Here is a 21,604-nt window from a genome sequence, read left to right on the forward strand (position 1 = left end):
TGTTTTCAGTGGCTTTCAAACTCTGATACTGGTCTTCTCACTACTCTGCTCCTGTAAGACCCCAGCCCCTTGGGTATTCCTGAGACATGCCAGAACTATGGATGTGTGGGTTCACTCTTGTTTCTGCCCTGAGGGAGGAGCCCTGGTATGGGGAGTTACCTTCTAGTTATGCCACGCTATGCTGCATAGGGAGAGAAGTACTAAAAGTTGCTGCTTGGGGGCTGATTGTGCACTGAATTCATATGTTGAAACAATCACCAAGGTGATAGGCCTAAGAGGTGAGGCCTTTAGGAGGTGATGAAGTCATGAAGACAGAACCCTCATGGATGGAATTAGGCCCTTATAAAAGTGAGGAAGGAGGGGTTGTAGATTTAGCTCAGTGGCAGAATGCTTGCTTAGGATGCATTAGTCCTTGGGTTCAACACTCAGAAGTACTAAATAAATAAATAAATAAATGGAGAAAGAGAGTTTGTGGCTTCATTCCCTGCTGCTCTTCTGTTACTTGAGGACATAAGCTTTTGTATCCCTTTACCCTTCTATCCCTTCCATCTCGTGAAGGCAAGCATTCAAGGACACAGAATAAGACTTCAGCAGACACCAAACCCACTGGTGCCTTGATCTTCTTGGACTCCCAGCGTCCATGACTGTGAGAAATAAATTTTGGTTGTTTATAAACTACCCATTCTCAGGTATTTTTGTCATTTGCAGCACTAATGAACCAAAGCAGATGTGCCAAATGCCAGTCAATTTCCCTACATTGTTCCCTGGAGTCCCTTTTCAGTTTTACAGTCATAGGTGCTATAGTTTCTCAACTGGTCTATAGAACTCTCATAGAGGTTTTTTGGTCAGCATTGTTGTTACTATGTCCATGTTTCTGTGAAAGAAGGACTTGCAGCTTTCTAGCCCACCATCTTGCTGTAATAGATGTGTGTGTGTGTGTGTGTGTGTGTGTGTGTGTGTGTGTGGTGCTGGGGATGGAACCCAGGGCCTTGTGCATGCTAGGCAAGTGCTCTGCCACTGAGCGACATCCCAACCCTGCAATAGATTCTGGTATGGTCACTGTATCTGCTCCAAGAAGGTCATCATCTCTGGGCTGCAATTGTTTCTTATTTTGAGATTGGCAAAAATTGTTATACTTTTTCCAGAACCTTCCACAGAAATAGTATCTATGAGAACTGAGCACCACATCCCAGCTTCAGTGGCCTCCTTCGACCCTCCAAGGTCCCAGGCCAGCCTGGCACACTGGTTAGCCCTGGTTAGGTGCTTGTCTTCTAGGATGAGCTATTTCCTTTCTCTCTGCAGTGCTCACACCCCCAGAAGCTGCTCCAGATTGCCCAGGAACTTCTGCACACCGAGGAGACCTATGTGCAGCGGCTGCACCTGCTGGACCAGGTAGCCCACACAGCTGGGCCGGTGCGGGGGGGCACACTGTCCATGGTGGACAGTTATGCTCAGTGGCTGTTGTGTGCCTTTCTATGCTCAGGTTTTCTGCACCAGGCTGATGGAAGCAGGGATACCTCTGGAAGTCACCACTGGCATCTTCTCTAACATCTCTTCCATCTACCGCTTCCATGGACAGTTCCTGCTGCCTGAACTACAGATGCGCATCACAGAAGAGTGGTGAGTACCGTCTATGGCCACTTGGGGAGCCCCTAAACTTGGAGCTCATATGCCTGCAAGCCAGGCAGGAGCCTGGGGGGACTGTCTCATGGTGGTTGGAGAGCATCCCTTCTCTTCATGGTATTGGGTCCCATGGCAGTCCCACCTCTTCCTGGTTGCTGACTTTGACTGGTCACTTCCTGATTCTGAGAAAGTTGATGCTACAAGAATGAGAGGATTTTAACACCCACCCGGGGTCCATGGGGTTTAAATAAGTTTTGGCATCTGAAGCATAAACCGAGAAACAAATAGTGATGCTACTTTTATTGTCTCTCCCAGTATATATACTCTGCCTTTGTTTTAAACAAGAATGGCATTTTCTCCCCAACAGTGGACCCCAGATCCTCCTCCTTCTCCCACCTCATGCTTCTGCCCATTCATAGCACAAGGACAGCTTGGCTGTAAGACATGATTAGTGAAATGACACAGTAAGGGCCCCAATTTGCCAGTTCTCATTATGTGGGGTTTCTTTTTCACCTATGTCTCAGAATGGGGCTGGAACAGTGTGAATCTTCAGAAAGACAAGGTCTGGCTGCAGAGCAGGTTACACTGTGTCCCCAAGGCAGGCAGGGCTGGGTGTGGCTTTCTGGATGACAAAATCCATGCCTGATAGACTCAACCCTAGATGTCCATGTAGCCTCCTTGGCCCCTCTATGACAAGGGCACAGGGGTCCAGCTTCTGTCCCACTGTCCCACTACTACATCTACTAATCAAACCCACGAGTGCACTTTCCCAGGAGCAATGGCTTTGTGCCTGTGTCTTTTTTTTCTTTGATTTTGGTTATTTGGTTAGAGTAAAACTCCAACAGAGAGGTCAAAGATCAAAGATTATTAATATAGTGTTTGCCTCTTGGAACTTATTTGCACAGCCTTGTCCAGAGCAGTAGTAAGTTTTCACTATCAGTTCTGCTAAGTACTACTCTCCTGGTGACTTTGGCAACATTGGATAGAGCCAATGGCGAGTCATTGACTCCAGTAACTGTGGCCCATCACTCTAGGAGTTTCACTGCTACTAACATGTTTGGCCAGTGGTGCTCAACCCACACTATTGAGGTGTTTTATAGACATCCTCTCTTTTTCAGTCTCCAGTAACACACTATTTTCTACCCCACAAGACACAAGGGAGGTAAAACGTTCAGAGGGGGTGACCAGTGTACCAAGCAGTACACAGAAGTAGGAGGCAGGCTGTTGCCCTTGACAACACCTAGACCCCTGGTGAAGTTCATGCCCATCTCCCTGGGGAACCCCATTTTTTATCAAGGCTGTTTTTCTGATGACCTTACGCCTCCACAAAGGGACACAAACCCCCGGCTTGGGGACATCCTGCAGAAGCTGGCCCCTTTCCTGAAGATGTATGGCGAGTATGTCAAGAACTTTGACCGGGCAGTGGGACTGGTGAGCACGTGGACCCAACGCTCACTGCCATTCAAGGATGTTATTCACAGTATCCAGGTAAGTGGCTACATGGTATGGCCACAGACATCCTCAAGTCTTATGGAGCTGGGTATGCTTTTTTTAAATGTGTATATTTTGCCCCCAAAAGTAATAGATGACAGTAAAATTATGAGATGCATTTTAATGTTCACTCAATGCTTTGATCTTTACAATAACCCTAATCTCAACATTCCACTGAACAGATGGGAAGACTGTGGCCCAACAGCACAAATTATTATTTGATAGAACCAGGATTCAGTAGCCAGTCTCTGACTTCGCAGCATCCCTCAGTGCATAGGGATGCTCTTACAAGGTGTCTTGCTGGTCTTTTCTTTTTCTTTGTCTGCAGTGGGCCTGTTCACAGCCCTTTGCTGCCCTTGTGTTCTGGGTGTTGGTCTTTTTTTTTTTCTTTTTTATTGATTCACAAGCTTTTGATATATAAAGAACACCAACCATTGTCTGTCATTCCTTTTTTGTGTTCTGGGTGTTGATCTTTATTTTTTTATTGATTCACAAGGTTTTGATATGTAAAGAACACCAACCATTGTCTGTCATTCTTATTGCAGGTACTTTTCCTCACTGATCTTTTTTTTTTTTTTTAATTTTTCGGTTATGATGGCCATATAGAATTTTTGGGTTTTGAGTACTTGCATGTACCAGTTTTTTAAAAAGGTACTTCTTTTTTAAAGTCTTCAAAGAATTGCTTATAAGTGCATTTCCCACTAGCCAAGATTATGTAAGCTATATTCCTCCTCTAACTTTGTGGCTTCATTTCAAAACTTGAAAAAGCTATGCCAATGTAGTTTCCAGATGGATTGTGGTGTGTGGAAATAACCCAGGTCCATAGTCAGCTGCTTGCCCCAGCTCCTCTAGTGACCCTGAGTGGTGTGTTCACGTGTACACACATATGCATACACATTTGTACATAGATACATGCATGTGCACACATACACACATACACTGCTCCCTATTCTCTGTAGTTTGGAGGGCTCCTGGGTTCTGAGTTCTCTATGCTGAGGGTGTGGAGGTACAGCCTGCAGTTGTGGTGGTCCCTCATACCTTCCTTCATTTTCTCCAGTCCTTGTTGTCACCAAGTCACTCACAGCTCCCAGGCACTCAGTAGCAGTGCAAGGTCACAGACAGATGTCCTCACATTGAGCTCTTCTTTCTCCTCCTTTGTCCTTCACCCTGTCCATCCCGAACTCTCCCTGCTGGTTCTTACTCTAGCTGTCTCCAACCTCAGCAAGCTCCACCTTTCCTGACACAGCAGCCCCCATGGGATACTTGTCACTCACCCCAAAGCTTGGCTGCCTGAATCTGTGAGGCTAACTCTGATCATTCACAGCTGCAGTGATAGCTAGGCCTGTAGGGCAGACAGTGACCAGCCAAATGGGATCTGTCAGAGGACGGAGCATTTAGGCTAGTACAGATGCAGTGTTCTGTAGTCCTGCAGGGGAGGACGAGGGCAAATCCCCACTTTCCATGACACAAGTTTCAATATGGTTTCTTTCCCCTTACAGTCTTATCAGCAATCAATGCACCATAAATTATCAAGAAGGACCATGGCTGGGGTTTCCTAGCTCCTCCCTGACCCGTGTTCCATCTGGCTGGGTGTCCTTCTTAGTCTGAATGCTGAAGTTTGCTATTTTTTTTTGTCTCTTTCTCCATTCTCCTCCTCTTATTCCTTCACCATCATCATTATCATTGCCATCATAATGCTATAATTGAGGATGTTGAACTCCGTCTAGATTTGCAATGGCCAATTGATATCTATTTGGTTATTTTGAGAAAGAAAAGAAGACAAAGATAAAATCAGGATTCCTCTGGCTTTTTTCCCAAGTTGCTTGTCAAGCTGGTGTCTCCCATCTAGGCCTGGGGATGAAGGAGAGGGAAGGGAATTTGGGAATTTGCCTCCCTCCCAGGAGATGCTGTGACATTAAACAACCACACAGCTGTGCAGTATAATGGTACCTGTGTGCCATGGAACCCAATGAGCAGCTCTCTTCTGAGGGTGAGACAGGTGGTTGGCCTGGCACAGGCAGCTGACCGTGACCGCAGGGGCTAGATCAGGATCTTGGGTCCAACAGACCCTTAGGTGACAAAACACTTTCAGAGTTGGGATGAGACACAATGGTCTGGAGCTGTTGGCGGTGCCTGGTCACAGGCCAGCTGCTGACCAGCATGTGCCCACCCTTGGGTTGACTTCAAGCACTGGCCAGCAGGCTATGGGATGGTTCAGCACCTTGAACTAAGCACAGTCCAGCCATTTTGTGTGAGGCAACATTGACCCCAAGGTCCTGGGCCATGTCGTAGGCATTGAGGCTGCTCCTGGCATCTGGGGGGTGAAGTCTGGGGATTCCCTGCCATGCACAGGATGGTGCACAACACAGAATTCTCCCATCCAAATGACCATACGTTTATACTGAGAAGCCTTGGCACAGACAAAATGGGGTTAATTGACAGTTAAGTTTCCCATGGCCTTTGAAGATTTCCTTTGTTCAATCCAAAGCCCATTTTAAATTCCTTAAGCTTGAAAAAATAATTCCAAACATTTATAGAATAATTGAAAAAATGGCAAATTGTTATAAACAGATAACATTTTGTCCTGTTTCTCTTTAAAACATAAGTAACATTATTATTTCCTGAGTTTTTTTGAAACCAAGTTGCAGACACTGTAGCCCTTTCTGGATAAATCTGAGGAATAGTCTCCCAAATGAGTGACCAAAATGAGGACTTTTGCATTGATGTCATAGTACTGTCTGTTCCTTAGCCCACACTCAGTTGTCACCAGTTGTCCCAACAGTGCTCTTTTTTCTTTTCTTTCTGGTCCATAGCCCACCTCAGGACGCACACTGCCTTCGTCGTCAAGTTCACCCCCTCCCGTCTAGCTCAGGCCTTCTGTCCCTCACTTCCCAGGGAGCCAGGCCAGTTACTCAGCAGCTTTCCCCGAGTTTAGGTTTGTCTGTTGTTTGTCCACAATGTGAGTTACACTGTGTCTTTGTGAGTGTCACAGAGTGAGACTGTGCCTTTTCCCCATCATACGTTTCTTGTAGGGAGATGCTTTGAGGTCATGTAAATATCCTGGTCCTCCCTTGATGATTTTCCCACAAAATAATTGTTTTTCTGAAAGCTGCAAACTAGGGCGTTTCTAGCCCTGCTGTAGTCAAAGCATTTTTGAACTTCTCTGACTGGAAGTTGTTCTTTCTGGGCCCCCAGTTGGATGTGGGTGGACTGAGGTCCTGGGGCTGCTGGCAGGAGCTGGGAATGTAAGCAGGCAGTGTGTCAGAAGAGACAAGCTCTGTCAGCTAAGATGCACTGCCATTGAGCATTATGGGGGAGAAGGAAATGAGGCGGAATGGACTGGAGAAGCCGAGGAAGACAGAGGTGATGGAGTGGCGGCATCAACACAGGTGTCCCTGCGGCTCGAGGGTTAGGGCTTAGCAAGCAGCAGCAAGATGTTCTGAAGTGTTAGAACAGCGCTGCTGTGATCCAGAGAGAGGATGGGAGGTACGGGGAGCCATGAGAAGTGCTGGGCAGGGGCTGGACCACAAGGGTCTCGGCATCCCACTTCCCTCTGGAGAGACAATTCAGTTTTTTTGTGGTGGTGGGACTGGGGTTTAAACTCGGGGCTTCATGCTCGCAAAGCAAGAGTTCTACCACTTGAGCCACACCTCCAGTCCATTATTTTTGGAGATAGGGATCTCGTGAACTATTTGCCAGGGCTGGCCTCGAACCTTAATCCTCCTGATCTCAGCCTCCCAAGTAGCTAGGACTACAGACGTGACCAGTGGCGCCCAGCTCACTCTTGTTTTTATAATGAGGGGAATCTACAGAAGGACTATCAGGGCAGCTTCTAGGCATGAGGAGAGACGCTGGCCTGATTCCATATAAGGAAAGCTGGACAAAGCTTGGGTCCATTTCTGACAGAGGGGAAGAGGAACTGAGCTCAGGTTCAGGGTGGGTGGGATGGGGAGCAAATGCTCTTGAGGAAGAAAAGCATTGTCCTGGCATTTGTGTTCTCCAATGAGGATGTGTGCAAAGAATAAGTTCTGGGTGCAGAGCCAGCCTTCCTGAATCATTGCTTCATCCTTCAGCCTCTCTGGGCCTCAGTTTCCCCAGCTCTAGAGTCTGTGTGTCAAAGAGCAGGCAGCTCCGGCAGCTCCTGGGCTGGACAGAAGCAGGGAGGGTCTGGGCCAATATCCTCGGGGTGCTTACAAGGCCCTCTGTCCCCCCCAGAAGGAGGCAGTTTGTGGGAACCTGACCCTGCAGCACCACATGCTGGAGCCTGTGCAGAGGGTCCCCCGCTACGAGCTGCTGCTCAAGGACTATCTGAAGAGGCTCCCCAGGGATGCTCCAGACCGCAAGGACGCAGAGAGTAAGTGGAGGTGGCCCAGGCTGAGGGGTTACCCCAGGGTGGAGGGATAGGAACCTTACGGTAAGGGGGGAGAGAGAGAGAGAGAGAGGGAGAGGAGAGAGAGAGAGAGAGAGAGAGGAGAGATTTGTTTAGGAATTGTTTAGGAAGTGACTTGGTGTCTTTGAGGGCAGAGAAAAATGTCCCCTGTGAAAAGGACGCTGGTTCTGGGGAAGATGCTGCTGGATGCTGGTCCCATCCAGAGTTTAGGCCCTGTGGGGTCAGCAGGGGCCACTCCTAGCCCAAGGATGATGACTGGTGTAGCTGGTGGGCCGCACGGGGCAGGGGTTCGTGCAGGAAAGTGTGGCGGGTCACACTTGGTGTTGACCCTGGAAGCCTAGGGAAGAGCAGTATCCACAGGACCTTGCACCCTACCCCTTCTCTGGGCCAGTCTGATGGGGTAGTCTAGGGCACCCAGAGAAAGACTGGGTGCAGGGACCTGTCCCATTGGTGGCAGCCACCTGCAGCTCCAGTCTCTCAGGTGAGAGGGTACAGAGCCTCTGTGTGCTCCGGCTGACCTGGGCTCCCCTTCTGCAGGGTCCCTGGAGCTCATCTCCACAGCCGCCAACCACTCCAATGCAGCCATTCGGAAAATGGTGAGTGTGGGTAGCTGTGGGCGGTAGAAAAGTACAGGATAAGCCAGGGTGGGCGGGCTGCATGAGCAGACACCTCACCCCTGTCCCAGTGAGCCCTGTCAATGTGCACCATCGCCGCTGTCCCCAGGTGGACTCCATTAGTGAGCATTTTCCCCTCTGCCTCCCAGCTGGGCGCATCAGCGAGCGCTCTCACTAAGGGGGCTGCTTCAGGGTGGTCAGCGATTCCATCTGAAACTGGCCCTTACTAGATCTGCGATTTTGGTCGGTTATTTAAGCACTCTGTGCCTCAGTTTCCCCACCTTTGAAATGAGGACATTGAAGGAGCTGTATCATTAGGTGTCATGGGGATTAAAAGACTCACTGAACATAGTGTCCTTGGTGACATAATAAGTGTCAACTCTCATTGTTAGAGTCATTCATTCATTCATTATTCACTGAAGTGCATTAGTCCCTTTCATGGGCTGGCTCTGTGCATGCCCAGCCCCCCAATACATGCCAGGTACACACCCAGCCCCCCAAGTATGTGCCAGGACATGCAGGTGCACACTCAGCTCCCCTACTACATACCAGATACATACAAGTACACATCCAGTCTCCCCGCCACACACCCAGCCCCTCAGTACATACAGCTGCACACCAGTGCCCCTAACACATACCAGGTGTGTTCCTAGTCCCCCAGTACACACCAGTTGCACGCTCAGTACCTCCCAGTACACATCTGGTAGGTAAATGCACAGCCCCCCAAAACACACCAGGGGCATGCCCAACTCCTAGTACATGCCATGTTAACCCTGTACACACCCAGGTACACACCAAGGCTAAGCCCTGTTCCACTCATAGAGGACAGGAGCACACCCAGTTTCCCTGTATGTACTCACACCAGAACCTGCTCATTCTCCCTTGTTCCTGTAAGGTCCTCAGCCCTGCCTTGTCTGTCCCTTTAGTGTTCCTTACATCCTATGCTGTGCTGTTTAGTCCACTTGCATCCTTCTGCATCCACACCAGAGGCAGAAGGGCCAGCCTAACTTGCCTGCTTCCAGGTGTACAGGCTGAAATCATTCAAGTCCGAGGATAGGAGCTGCCAAGGCTTGGTGGGTCTAAATCCAGACCATGTTGCTGCTGTAGAAGACCCTACAGGCTCAATTCTACCTTCTGCAGTGTTGGCTTCCAACTCAGAGCTGGGGCTATGAACTGCTACTCCCACCCTATCACGCCTTAAGGTGCTGTTGGCCATGTGACCACTCAACCAGTCACCGTGGCCTGGGAGAGGTGATGTGTAGCTTGACCTAGTCTGAGTTGTGGCCACTCAACTGCCCTCTTTATGCCTCAGTTTGCTTGTCTATAAATTAGGATAATAATGGCACCCCCCATATATATAGTTGGTTTTAGAATTAAATGAGTTAAATACATAGCATGTGTAGAACAGATATAGCAATGGAGGCAGCTGTAATCTATTATTATTGTTAGTATTATTTATTCTCTTCATGGTGAAGTTCTAATCATCTTTTAATACTTAAATGTCACCCCGGTTTCCTTCCCATTTCATTGTCAGCAGATTCGTTATCCTGTTGAGGTTCTGGATTGTAGTTGCAAGGCAAGGCTCCACTCGCCTTTGGGTCCCCAGCAGCCGCTTCTGGCCTTTGGTCCCTACTGAGCCCTCTGTCTCTTGTAGGAGAAGATGCACAAGCTCCTGGAGGTCTATGAGCAACTGGGTGGGGAAGAGGAGATCGTCAACCCAGCCAATGAACTGATCAAGGAGGGTCACATCCAGAAACTGTCGGCCAAGAACGGCACAGCCCAGGACCGCCACCTCTTCTTGGTGAGCCAGCTGCCAGTCCAGCCACAGAGCTCTCTTTCCTGCTTCCTCGGGCTCTGGGCATCCTGGGAGATTCAAGGACTCTAGGCACCATCTTTTGCCAATGGCTCTGTCCCATTTACTGCAAATACTGCATATTTTTAACGCTCACATCCATCGTCCCTTTTTTCCTTAATCTGCCTCTTCTGGAATTGAGCAGTCACCAGTGACCAGGAGAATACAATGAACTGTAGCCAAACACAGGAATTTCAACTGTCCCAGAACCAAATCCTGGCTCAGAGGGAGGGGAAGTATCTGATGTATTAGGAAGACACATATTTCTTCTCTTTTCCATTTTCCTCCTCCTCCTTTTGGTGGGACTGGAGTCTGAGCTCAGGGATTTACACTTGCAAAACAGGCACTCTACTGCTTGAGCCACACCTCAGTCCACTTTTCTCTGGTAATTTTGGAGATGGAGTCTTGCACACTGTTTGCCAATGCTGGCCTTGATCCTTGATCCTCCCAATCTCAACCTCCCACATAGCTAGGATTACAGGTATGAGCCACCAGCACCCAGAGTTGTCTTCCTCCTCCTCCTCCTCCTCTTCCTCCTCCTCCTCCTCCTCCTTCTCCTTCTCCTTCTCTTCCTCCTCCTCTTTCTACACATCCTCCTCCTCCTTCTTTGTGGTGCTGGGGATCCAATCTGGGGCTTCCTGCTTACTATGCAAGTGCCCTACCACTGAACTGTACCCATAGTCCAGCTTCTATTCTTCTCAAAAAACCAGTTACATCTTTGAAAATTTCTTTTTTAAAGTTAAAAAGATTTACATTCACCAAAATCGCTTTAGCTTTATAGTTCTGACTTTTGACAAATGCGATAATTGTAACCACAATCAAGTTATAGAAGAATTCGATCACTGCCTACTCAAATTTCTTTGTCCTGACCTTGTGTGGTTAAGCATTTCCCCAGCCCTGGTCACTACTGATTTTTTTTTCTCTGTTTATATAGTCCCGTTTTCCCAGAATGCAACATAAATGCCAGCAGACAGGTCTGACTTCATTCACTTGGCATGTGAATTTGGGAGAGTCATCCATGTTTGCACATGTGGCAGTAGCTCATTCAAAATATTTGCTTGCTTATCACACAATTCACCCATGGGCATGGTGGACAAACTGAAAACTAGGAATTGGGTCACCTCGTTCAGAGATGTAAGCATAGTTAGAACAACTGTGTACATCTTTTTGAAAATATGTGTTACTTTGTGACCTTAAAGGAAAGCTTAGTTTATAAGGGCCCCCCCTCACCATGATGTTCTTCTTACAGTTCAACAGCATGGTCCTCTACTGTGTGCCCAAACTGAGGCTCATGGGCCAGAAGTTCAGCGTCCGGGAGAAAATGGACATCTCTGATCTTCAGGTGGGTGAGCCCCTCTCTCCCAAGTCTGCCCTGAGGGGCAGGGCTGGGGACAGCAGTTTCCAGTCACCAGCTTACTGACCGAGGGCTTGTGGGAACATCATCTCGGCCCTGGCCTGGATAAACAGGAATTCCCCCTCTCTTGCTTGGCCTACCTGCCATGTCCCCGCCGGTCTCATGCTGAAAGATGGTCCGAGTCAGAAAACTAAAGTGAGCAATTCTTGGGGTCCCAGGGAATGGTGGGGGTAGGGGACTGCCCCCAGTGAGGCCAGGACTCAGGGCCTAATTTACAGACCCCAGAGTGATGCTTGAGTCACAGGGACAAATTCAGGATGGAATGTGGACCTGCTTGCCCTGACTGGTCTAAAGAATGGTTTGCAGGTGCCTGTGTGTCTTTGCTGCCTCCTGGTCTGTGAGCCTATTCTGTGTCTCATGGTAGTGGGAACTGGAATGGATTCTGTTCACTGTGGGAGGGCTTTGAAAACAAAAAAACAGGCTATATCCAAGTATTTAATGATTTTAAAAAGTACAGATTTGCTTAAATGACACACACACAAAAAAATCCTTCCTTTGAAATTCTCCTGCTCCAGGTTAAGAAAGATAATGATAAACAATGACTAACTACATAAAAAAATCCCTTTTTCCACAGTTAGAAGACACCATTTTTCCAGTGTTTCTCTATAAGAAATCAGTCCTGTTTTGAAAGATTTGATGTGTTACTACAGTTCTCAACCCGTGGTTAGGAAAGTGTAGATATTCTGGGCTGGTCCAGAATATGCATTTCCATAAAGCCACAAGCTGGCTGGTTAGGGGTGGGGGACACCCTGAGGACTGCAGGGGGCCCCAGTTCTGCTACTGTTCTCTGTTGTTTTGTGCTAATGGGAGAGGAAGCGATCTGAGAACCTAGGAGAAATGGCCCTATTTCACCAGCCCTGTTCTGGTGCACATTTTCCTGTATATTTCTTTAAATTCAGGATGCACCTGCTCACATGGACTCAAATGTCTGCAGGGTGGCAAAAGCCCTCCTGGCTCTTCTCATAAGGTCCTCATCTCTCCTAAATGGGTGCAGCTGCTGTGGGTGGTGGTGCCAATGGGGAAAGGCTGGGCGTGGGCTGGCTGAAGGCAACTTTTAGTGGAGGCCCGAGGGGAGAGTGAGTTTGCTCAGCACGTTCCACATACAAAGGATGACAGGTTCCTGTGCTGGGTGGGTAGGATCAGTGGCCCACCCTCCCCCTAGGACTGGCTCAGGCAGCTGCCACCATCAGCCACTGTGACCCTGAGTTTCAGTGTCTTCTCCCTGCACACCTCTGATACCTCCTCTAGGAAAAACCTCCAAGTCCAAGAACACAGTGCTGACATTGCGGAACAGCTAAAATAACTGGCTTGTCTTTGTTTATGTTTTGTTGTGTGTTCTCCTTCCTGCAGGTGCAGGACATTGTAAAGCCAAACGCAGCACCTACATTCATCATAACGGGAAGAAAACGGTCCCTGGAGCTCCAGACTCGGTATGGCACAGGCCATCACTGGACTTCTGCTTGTGAATGTCTTTGACCTGCCTGAGATCGTAGCAGACATTTTCTTTTCCTAAGCAGGCTAAATTTAAAACAAAAATGTTTTTGTTTTGTTTTCTGTTTATGTGGTACTGGGGGTTGAACTCAGGGCCTTGAGCTTGCTGGGCAGGTGCTCTACCATTTTTGATGTGTTTTTATTTATTCATTTATTCATAGTTCAGTATTTCACTGTACCAAGGGGAGGTCAATGAAATTAAGCCTTTGCCTACCTTCTGTTCCTCAGGCCTGGTAGATATTTTTAGCCATCACTTAGATAGCCTTCCAGAAAGTTCTGTTATATATATATATATATAACATATATATATAACATATATATATATATAACATATATATATAACATATATATATATATGCACACACAATATAAACCATATATATAAAATATACTACATGTACTATATATGCTATTACAGTCTATACAGTACATATTGCTATTATATACTGTATCTAATACTCCTATGAACATATATATAGTAGAACGTCATTCTACATTTCAGCAGTTGTTGTCACATTACCCTCTAAGGCCAGGCTTGTGCTTTCACTGATGTGTAGATCCGGCATCCCACATCCCACCAATGGCTTTGTAAAAGCTTTGTAGTTGCCTGCTTGAGTTCAGAGAGACATTGGTCTATACCCACTGCAGCCGGTTTACACAGCAAGCCTGACCCCACCTGGCCATGAGTGTTTTGAGCCCTTGGAGCCAACTTTCCAGCCTCCACCTGAGACAGTGAATGGCTCAGTGTGTGCTGCAGGGCTGAGAGGTTTATAGTCGGAATCCAAGACTGGATTGATAAAATAGTTTCTGTTTTTACAGGACAGAAGAAGAGAAGAAAGCATGGATTCAGGTGAAGCTGCTAAAATTTTGGAGTTAGCAATCCCCAGTTACTGAGCAGTATGGCCATCTCGTGTTGAAGCATGGGATGGGAGTGGCCCCAGGACCTCCTCCCCGACACCTGGCACTGCCTGTCCCTATGTCCTACCTGGAAGGAAGCAGTGGTTGTTGTGTGCCTTCATTCGCACCTTCAGCTGCTACAAGTCTTTCAGTCCATTGCCTTTTTAAACTCCTCCCCATAAATGAGTGGATGTAAATGCACTGAGAGGGGCAGGGAACCAGTGTTCTCCCTGGAGCAGGTCTTCTCAACCTGGATGGCTCCAAGGGAGAGTTGTGTCATTGGTTAGGGGGAAAGGAAGATGATTAGAGGTCCTTCCTTGAAGGCCAGGACCCCATCCTCGGGTCAGAGACTGGGATGTCCCCCCCAGCATTGGCATCCTCCCCTAGCTCTCTGACAACCCATGGCTTCGCTGTGTATCCAGGTCATTCAGGCCACCATAGAGAAGCACAAGCAGAACAGCGAGACCTTCAGGGCCTTCAGCAGCACCTGCAGCCAGGACGAGGAGCCTGGCTTGTCTCCAGACTCGCCTGTGAGTCAGCAGCCTGGGCCAGGGTGGGATGGGATCGCGGTGCAGGTGGCTACTCACTGGGAGCCTCCATGGCAGCCTGCTGGGAGACAGTGCTTCTTGTGTGCTGTTTTGTGGTGTCGCACCTTCTGCATGGCAGCCCTGTGCACTGAGGGATTTTATTTATTTTCTCCGAGGAACCTGAATCTCACAAAACTCAGTGATATGTACAGTCCACCATGATACCTTCTTGCATGTTATTCTGACCAGCCCAGGATATTCAATAATTTTGGACATCTTTTTTTTTTTTGGTGGTACCGGGGCTTGAACTCAGGCCCTACACCTTGAGCCACTCCACCAGCCTTTTTTTTTTTTGTACTGGATTTTTTTGACATAGGGTCTTGCAAACTATTTGCCTGGGCTGGCTTCGAACCTCCATCCTCCTGATCTCCACCACCTCAGTAGCTATGATGACAAGTGTGAGCCATCGGCACCTGGCTTGGACATCTTTTTGCAGTTGTATTTTCTCCCCAAATGCCTTCATACTCTGGAAGAGGTTGACTCAGAATCCTCTGAGCAGAGCAACAGGGGCAGCTCATTCTCCCTCCTTGTGAAGCTACCCTGTGGCTGCAGGGGACAGACTCCATGCAGAGACTTGGGTCATGCAGGAGGCGGGTTGCAGAGTCACTATGAAGTAGCCAGATGAGGAAGATGGCTGAAGCCTTGGCTGAGCCTGGCAATCCCTCTTATCTTCCATGCAGTCAGGGAGGGCTGGATGTGGAGGCTGATCTCTGCCTGATTTTTGGAAGGCTTTATACTGTGGTGTGCATGGGACTGGGGTCACTGCAAGGACAACTTGCCAGGGCCCATGCTGCCTTCATTCAGCCTTCAGTGGTGGTCCCCCACTGTCTCCAGGTTCATCTGGAGGAACTGCCTTTCCAGGCTGGCCCTGCCTTCCCTGGCCTCACAACATCGGCCCTTTGCCCAATAGTTGCATCCTATCTATCTACTTATTTTTTTCTGCTTCCTGGATATATTTTGGAGGAAAACTTAGCATCATTCCTAGGAAGGAAGGTTCCTGTGAGCTTCCTGAGTGGAGATGGCCTAGGGACAGAGGTTGCTGAGCCTAGCTGTCAGGTTGCAGGCATTAGGGTCTGCAAAGTCACCAAAAGGATCCCAGAAGGATAAGGAGAGAATCCATAGTGTGACAGGGTGTGATTTAGAGCCTTCTGATCAGGGCCACCAGGACTCATCTGCCAGCGCCCACCCCACTGGGGATCCCCAGATACCTTGGGATCGGGGACCAGGCCCATGGAGGTAGTGGCTCCCCAGAGCCCCCGTGCTCACTGAACAGTGCTGATTCTCTAGTACCTGTCCTCCAATGCAAGAGGGCAGGGATGCCAGCATGAGGAAATGCCCCTGCTGCATGCGACACGCCACGTGGCAGTGGAAGCCCTCATATTCAACCTCTGTGTTCCTTTCCAGGTGGTGAGCACAAGCTCTGTGGAGCCTGCAGTGGTGCCTGATAGCAGTGGGAGTGCCACAGGGGTGAGCGACCCCCACCCAGTGTTCAACAAAGAATCAGACCAGGGTGACCTGGAGGGTGGAAGCCAACGGGTCAGCCTGCCCCCTGCTGTTTACTCAGGATCTGAATATGCAAATGTGAGACTGTGTCTGAGGCCAGGCGCTGGTGACTTGGCTGTGCAGGTGATCCCAACTAGAGGCTCTTGGTGTAGACCCCATGGAAGCCTGTTGGTGGTCATCATGTAACCGTGTGCATCTTTAGGGATTCTCTGAGCTCTACGTGAACATTGTGCTCTTGCTGTGTGTAAATTATGTCTTGGTAAAGCTTATAGTAAAAAGGTGTCCAGCGGTGCAAAAACACAGGTTCATCCTCACCCAAGAGACCTAGTCGTCATGGAGCCCTGGCCTCCTCAACTCTCTGTGTGTTCTCATCTGCCTTAAGAAAGATGAACCCTCCCCGCCCTCTAAAAATCGTGGCTTGGGGTAGGTGGCTGTGCCCCTGAATCCATCTGTCAGGGACTGAATGTGGGACCTTAGAGGAGGCCCTTCTCCCTTCATTTAATTTACGGAGTTTAGTAGACTGAGGCACTGATGTGCAAGCTGCACAGTGAGCATCAGTACCTGAGCCAGCTGAGGGGCCCCACAGCTCCCTGCACTGATGGTGACACCATGGGGCCACACTAGGCCCACAGGCTGGACAGCACTGTGCTGGGTCCTGCCGTTCTCCTGGCTTAAAAGAATGACAGGACACCTGCGTGGGTTGTCCTCCCTTGCCCCTCCCAGACATGGGCTCTTCCTCTCCCTGGGGGGTCTCCAGACACCATCTCAGGGCACAGTCCCACATTCTTCCCCCACACTTGCCTCCCTTTCCTCATACTTGCTCTCTTTCTCTCTCTTTTCCTTTCTCTCTATCTCTGATTCGGTCTCTATGTCACTCTGTCTCACTTTCACTGTCTGTCTGTCTCTCTGCTTCTCTGTCGCTGTCTGTCTCTATCTCTCTCTTCTTTGCCACTGTCTCTGTCTCTCATGTTTTATCTCTGTCTGTCTCTGTCCCTGTCTCTTTGCTCTTTGTCTGTCTGTCTCTGTTTCTCATGTCCTGTTCTGGGGCAGGTGTGGGCCACCTGGATGAGCCCTAGAACAGCCAATGACTCAATCTCATCATAAACTCCAGCCCTGGGGCTCTCTGTGAATGCGACCCTGTTAGGTTATTGCTGCTCCCCTTGGGTTCTGTCATGTAACCCCACTTGAGGAGGAAGCAAGCTCAGGGTGGTCAGGTGAGCTGGCCTGCATGTGGGGGAAAAGGACCCTCCTTGGGGTAGAACAGCCTGGGGTGAAAGGCAGGGGAGTGCTTCTGGGTCAGCATTCATTCCTGTCATGACCTAGATTGTCAGCAGATGACATCATACCCCACTGATGGGACAGTGTGGAGCCACGGCTGGGCAGGCCTATCCTGGGGAGCATGGGTGGTCCTGCCCCTCCTCCACATGATCTGAGCTTTCCCAAGTCCCATGGAGCTCAACCTTGAAGAAACTCATGAGGCTTTGGCATGGGCGGGGGTGGGAGTGGAAATGGAAGCATTTTAGGGGCAGGAGGAGAAAATGGGGCAGGGGAGGCCCCAAGATAAATATGAAATGCCGTTGCCTGACCTCTGCAGAGCAGACAGGCAACCTGAGGGTAAATTTTGTTTAAACTGAAAGTCAGTTTAAACTGAAAGACAGGCAACCTGAGGGTAAATTTCGTTTAAACTGAAAGTCAGTTTAAACTGAAAGACAGGCAACCTGAGGGTAAATTTCGTTTAAACTGAAAGTCAGGAAGTCTGACTACTGGCCCAGGCAGCCAGTAGAGAAACAAACATCTACACTCCCCCTGTGGTTTCCTGCTGTCATCTGGCCATACCTCCTTTCTGTTCCCCTCACCACAATGTCCTGGCCTCACTTGTTCTGCCAGGCCCACAGGGCCTTTGCACCTGCTGTCTGCTCGGCCCACATCCATGAAGCCCCAACCAGGAAGTTTTGCAAGGAGCCTTGCAGAATTTAAAGTCTTCCTCATTCTGCAAAATCCAGTTTCTCTTAACAGTGGCCTATTCCAGGGGTCCCTGAAAACTACTTCTTCCTATCACGAATCAGCCCCTCATCCTGCACCAAACTGGGGCTGGCACCTTCTCCAACAAATAGCCCAACAACCACAGGCCTGAAGCTTGAGCTGAGGCCTCTCTATCCCCCAGTGGATATGGTTGTGTGTTTCCCATTGGTGCCTCCCCTGAGCAGAACTGAGCTGAGCTGAGACTTTGGTGGGGCCCAGGATGGCTCAGGTCACATCTGTTGACCTGCACTAAATGAGCAAGGCAGGGAATATATGTGCTCAGGAACAGCCACAAGATGCTCAAAAGCAAGTTTTAATTGTGCTGCCAAAGAGCAATCGTTGCTATAGGAATCCAAACTTAAGCTTTTCCTTAGCATATTTGGACAGGAAAATGAATCCACTCATGGTACAATGGTTTCATTTTCTGAGCCAAAATGTCTTCAGATTACAGTCCCTGAAAGCCACTCTTTCCTAACACAAGCTAAACCGCAACCAGGAAATTTTGCAAGGAGCCTTGCAGAATTCAAAGCCTTCGTCATTCTGCAAAAGTCCAGTTTCTCCTAACAGAGGCACAAAAGTCAGAGTGTGAAAGCTCCCCTCCTGCAAGTCTCCAGACCCAACTGTGGGTGACAAACAGACCCACAGACCAACAAGGAACCAATCCTGTTGAACCTTGTGTCAGGATTTCCCCACAATGCTGCAACTGCCCTTCCTAGACAAGACCCCCCACCCTGTGCCCACCCTTGGGCTCCAAAGCAGAATGACCCAGGAGGAAAAGAGGGACAAGGCTTGGCCTCTGTGGGCCACCTACTGTTGGAACAGCCTCAGGTCATGCCTGAAGCCCTTGGAGTGTGTTCATAGAGATCCACTGCTGGTTCATTTTGTCATCTGTTGTTTCATCATGGCCACTGACTGGAGTCCAAGTCTGTCTTACTGAGCTGTCCCTCCAGTTCCCTGCCAAGGAGGAAATATTGTATAAAGTAGCATTGGCCCTCAGTGGAGACCACATTCTGGGTTGATGTTGATGTTGATGTTGCTTGACTAGTTACTATGGAAGTCAGTCTCCAACTTCCTGGAGAGACTTGGGCCCCACACAGAAAATATGAGCCCCCTTCCTTTGGTCAGCTCTGCCTGATTACCTCATTCAAGAAGGGAGAGTGGTTGACTGGGAAACCTGTTCCTAGCCACATAGATGGGCTCCTCTTCCCTTGGCCACCTGGGTACCTGCCATCTACAAATCCAGCCAGACTTGTGTTGGTGAACTGATGTGGTTAGGGGCAGAGCCACATCAGGGTGAACATTGTCTGAGCACCTGGCTTGGCTCTGCTTCCAGACTTGTGGGTGAAGGAAGTTTTAGGAGCCCATGGCACTGGCCCCATCCCTGAGGCCCCCTCCCTGCCTCAGGAACTTCCCCTGCAACTTTGGCTGGGACTAGGTCCCCACTAGTTGCAGGGGCTGAGTCCTTGGTCATATGCCCAGCCCATCAGTATTTCCTGCATCCCACAGTCTCCTGCATTCTCAGCCACCATGCAGTACTGCCCATTGGGTACCATGGTCCCACCCAAAGTCCCTAAGAGAGCTGTAGGTCAGGTCCAGCTGGTCACCAACCACTCCCACCATCTTGACCCTCAGATTCCTCACTTGAAAACTAGAGGTCTAGACACCCTGAAGGAGGTTACAGGATCACAGTAGGCCCTGAAGATGGCCCCTTTCTCCTCTCTTGCCCTTTTCCCTGCCTCAGGCCCCTTTCTCCTCCCTGCACACCCCTCCCCCCAGCAGTCCTGCGAGGTGATCATGAGGGAGCGGCCTTGTGTGGGGTGAAGAGCTCCTGGGGCTAGATGAGAGTAGTACTCAGAGAAGACTTGGCTCCAGGGGGATAAGGACAGCAGTTGTATTGGATAAGTGTCCATTCATATGACGTCATTTAATCTTATTCAACTTTTTAAATGCTTTGCCTCCAAATACATTCTGAGGAACTGGGAATTAGGGTTTCAACACATGAATTTGGGGTGTGGGGGAGACACAATTCAGCCCATAACAACCTCAAGAAACCCTCCTACCTCAAGAAACTCCACTCAGGGTGGCTCCTGATTCCTTTCTTCTCCCTCCCCCTTACACAAACTCTTTTCTTTTTTTTTTTTTTGCTGTTTTTCATTAAAACAAATCCCAGACCTTGTTTCACATTGCTCAGAAATACTAGTGATAAGCATATTTTAGTTGTTTTTCTTTTCAACAGAAAAAAATCAATGTCTCTGGGCCTCAGTTTCCCTGTTTGTGCCCAGACAGGCTGAAATAAATATGTCCAGGGGCTGTTCTAGTTCTGACATGGTGGGGAATTTGAGAAGCAGCTTTAGCATTTTCTACACTCTTCTTAATGATGTTGTTTTCAGGGTCAGCAGTAAGGAGCCTTGAGGGACACCTGTCCTCTTCCCTGGAGAGGAAGTGCTGGGTCTGGGAGAGGGGGTTTCAAAAGCACAGGAAACTATTTCATTGCACAATGAGCCTTTCTGGGGCTACAGGCCAGTGTAACATGAAGGGGTAAATTAGGAACTTTCCACCACCAGTCAGTACTTCGTGTACTGGAATGAGGCTTAGGGCCCAGTGGGCAGTTGCTTACTCCACTTTACAGACAAGGAAACTGAGGCTCAGCAAGGAACAGTGACTCATCCAGGGGCTCCTGGCTGATGAAGGGCAGAGCAGGAGCCTGAGGTCTGTCTCTGGACTTGCCCTGCTCATAGACAGGGAAACCAAGCCCCAGCCGGGTGGCCCTGGTAAGCCCTCCACACCACTGTCATGCGTTCAGGCACTGTTGCAGGAGACAGAGCAGGGATTCAACATACTTGGTTCCCTCACACGCCATCCCAGATACTGCCTCATGGTAGGAACATGCAAATATGTGGGTATACATGTGTGTTTATGCATGTGGCATGCCTGGCACAGTATGGAAATCCCCAAGTGCCCAACATAGAACAGATGTGTGGCTGAATGAAGGACGGTGCTCAAGATCTCAGAGCCCTCATGGTCTTGGGGCCTCAGGTGGGATACCCAGTCCCTGGCACCATGCACTATCTATACAGACTCCGGCTTATCCCAGTATACATTGTGTTCCTCGGCCAGACAAAGTCATGGCCAAGAGGTTCCAAATATAAAGTACTTGATCCACACGGAATCTTACTCCATGTGATGTCATACACTATGCGTCATAGTGATGCCCTTGGGAGCAGGGTGGGAAGTGGGACGTGTATGTCTTGACTGTTACCTCAGTCCCCTCTGCATCCCGTCATCCATTTTTGCCCTGAGTGTGCATCAGTTCCCAAATCATGAGCTGCCTCTCCACACCCTAGTGGAATAGGGACACACACACTCTATAGCTGACCGTAACTATTTGCCTCCTTGTAGTTCGAGACCAGGAAACTATCCAAGACCAGACGTGACAAGGAGAAGCAGAGCTGTAAGAGCTGCGGTGAGACCTTCAACTCCATCACCAAGAGGAGACATCACTGCAAGCTGTGTGGGGCGGTGAGTGGTGGCAAGAGGGAAGGAACAGCTCAGACAAGGGGCAGACAGTCACCTGCTGGGTCCTCACAATTCCTTATGGGTGGGCAGCAGCCAGTGGGCGGCAGGCCTTGCTGAAGGCTGTCCATGAACTGCACAGAGATGCCTACAGATGCTGTCTCTTGGACACAGATGCCCTTGGGCGTGAAACTGGTCCTTTGACGT

General features: G+C 49.2%; 1 protein-coding gene across 5 annotated transcripts in view; it reads left to right on the forward strand.

Annotated features, from left to right (window-relative positions):
* Positions 1-21,604, forward strand: part of Fgd3 (FYVE, RhoGEF and PH domain containing 3) — a 53,613-nt gene that overhangs the window by 26,709 nt on the left and 5,300 nt on the right. For all 5 annotated transcript variants that reach the window (XM_074052506.1, XM_074052504.1, XM_074052505.1 and 2 more), the window contains exons 4-15: positions 1,303-1,392; positions 1,484-1,620; positions 2,955-3,111; positions 7,330-7,468; positions 8,042-8,100; positions 9,773-9,919; positions 11,220-11,312; positions 12,735-12,814; positions 13,695-13,725; positions 14,195-14,302; positions 15,764-15,826; positions 21,284-21,403. In XM_074052506.1, coding sequence (XP_073908607.1) covers positions 1,303-1,392; positions 1,484-1,620; positions 2,955-3,111; positions 7,330-7,468; positions 8,042-8,100; positions 9,773-9,919; positions 11,220-11,312; positions 12,735-12,814; positions 13,695-13,725; positions 14,195-14,302; positions 15,764-15,826; positions 21,284-21,403 — 1,224 coding nt within the window. The remainder of the gene's footprint in view (positions 1-1,302; positions 1,393-1,483; positions 1,621-2,954; positions 3,112-7,329; positions 7,469-8,041; positions 8,101-9,772; positions 9,920-11,219; positions 11,313-12,734; positions 12,815-13,694; positions 13,726-14,194; positions 14,303-15,763; positions 15,827-21,283; positions 21,404-21,604) is intronic.

Source organism: Castor canadensis, chromosome 13 (genome assembly GCF_047511655.1).
Source record: "Castor canadensis chromosome 13, mCasCan1.hap1v2, whole genome shotgun sequence".
NCBI classification, from domain to species: Eukaryota; Metazoa; Chordata; class Mammalia; order Rodentia; family Castoridae; genus Castor; species Castor canadensis.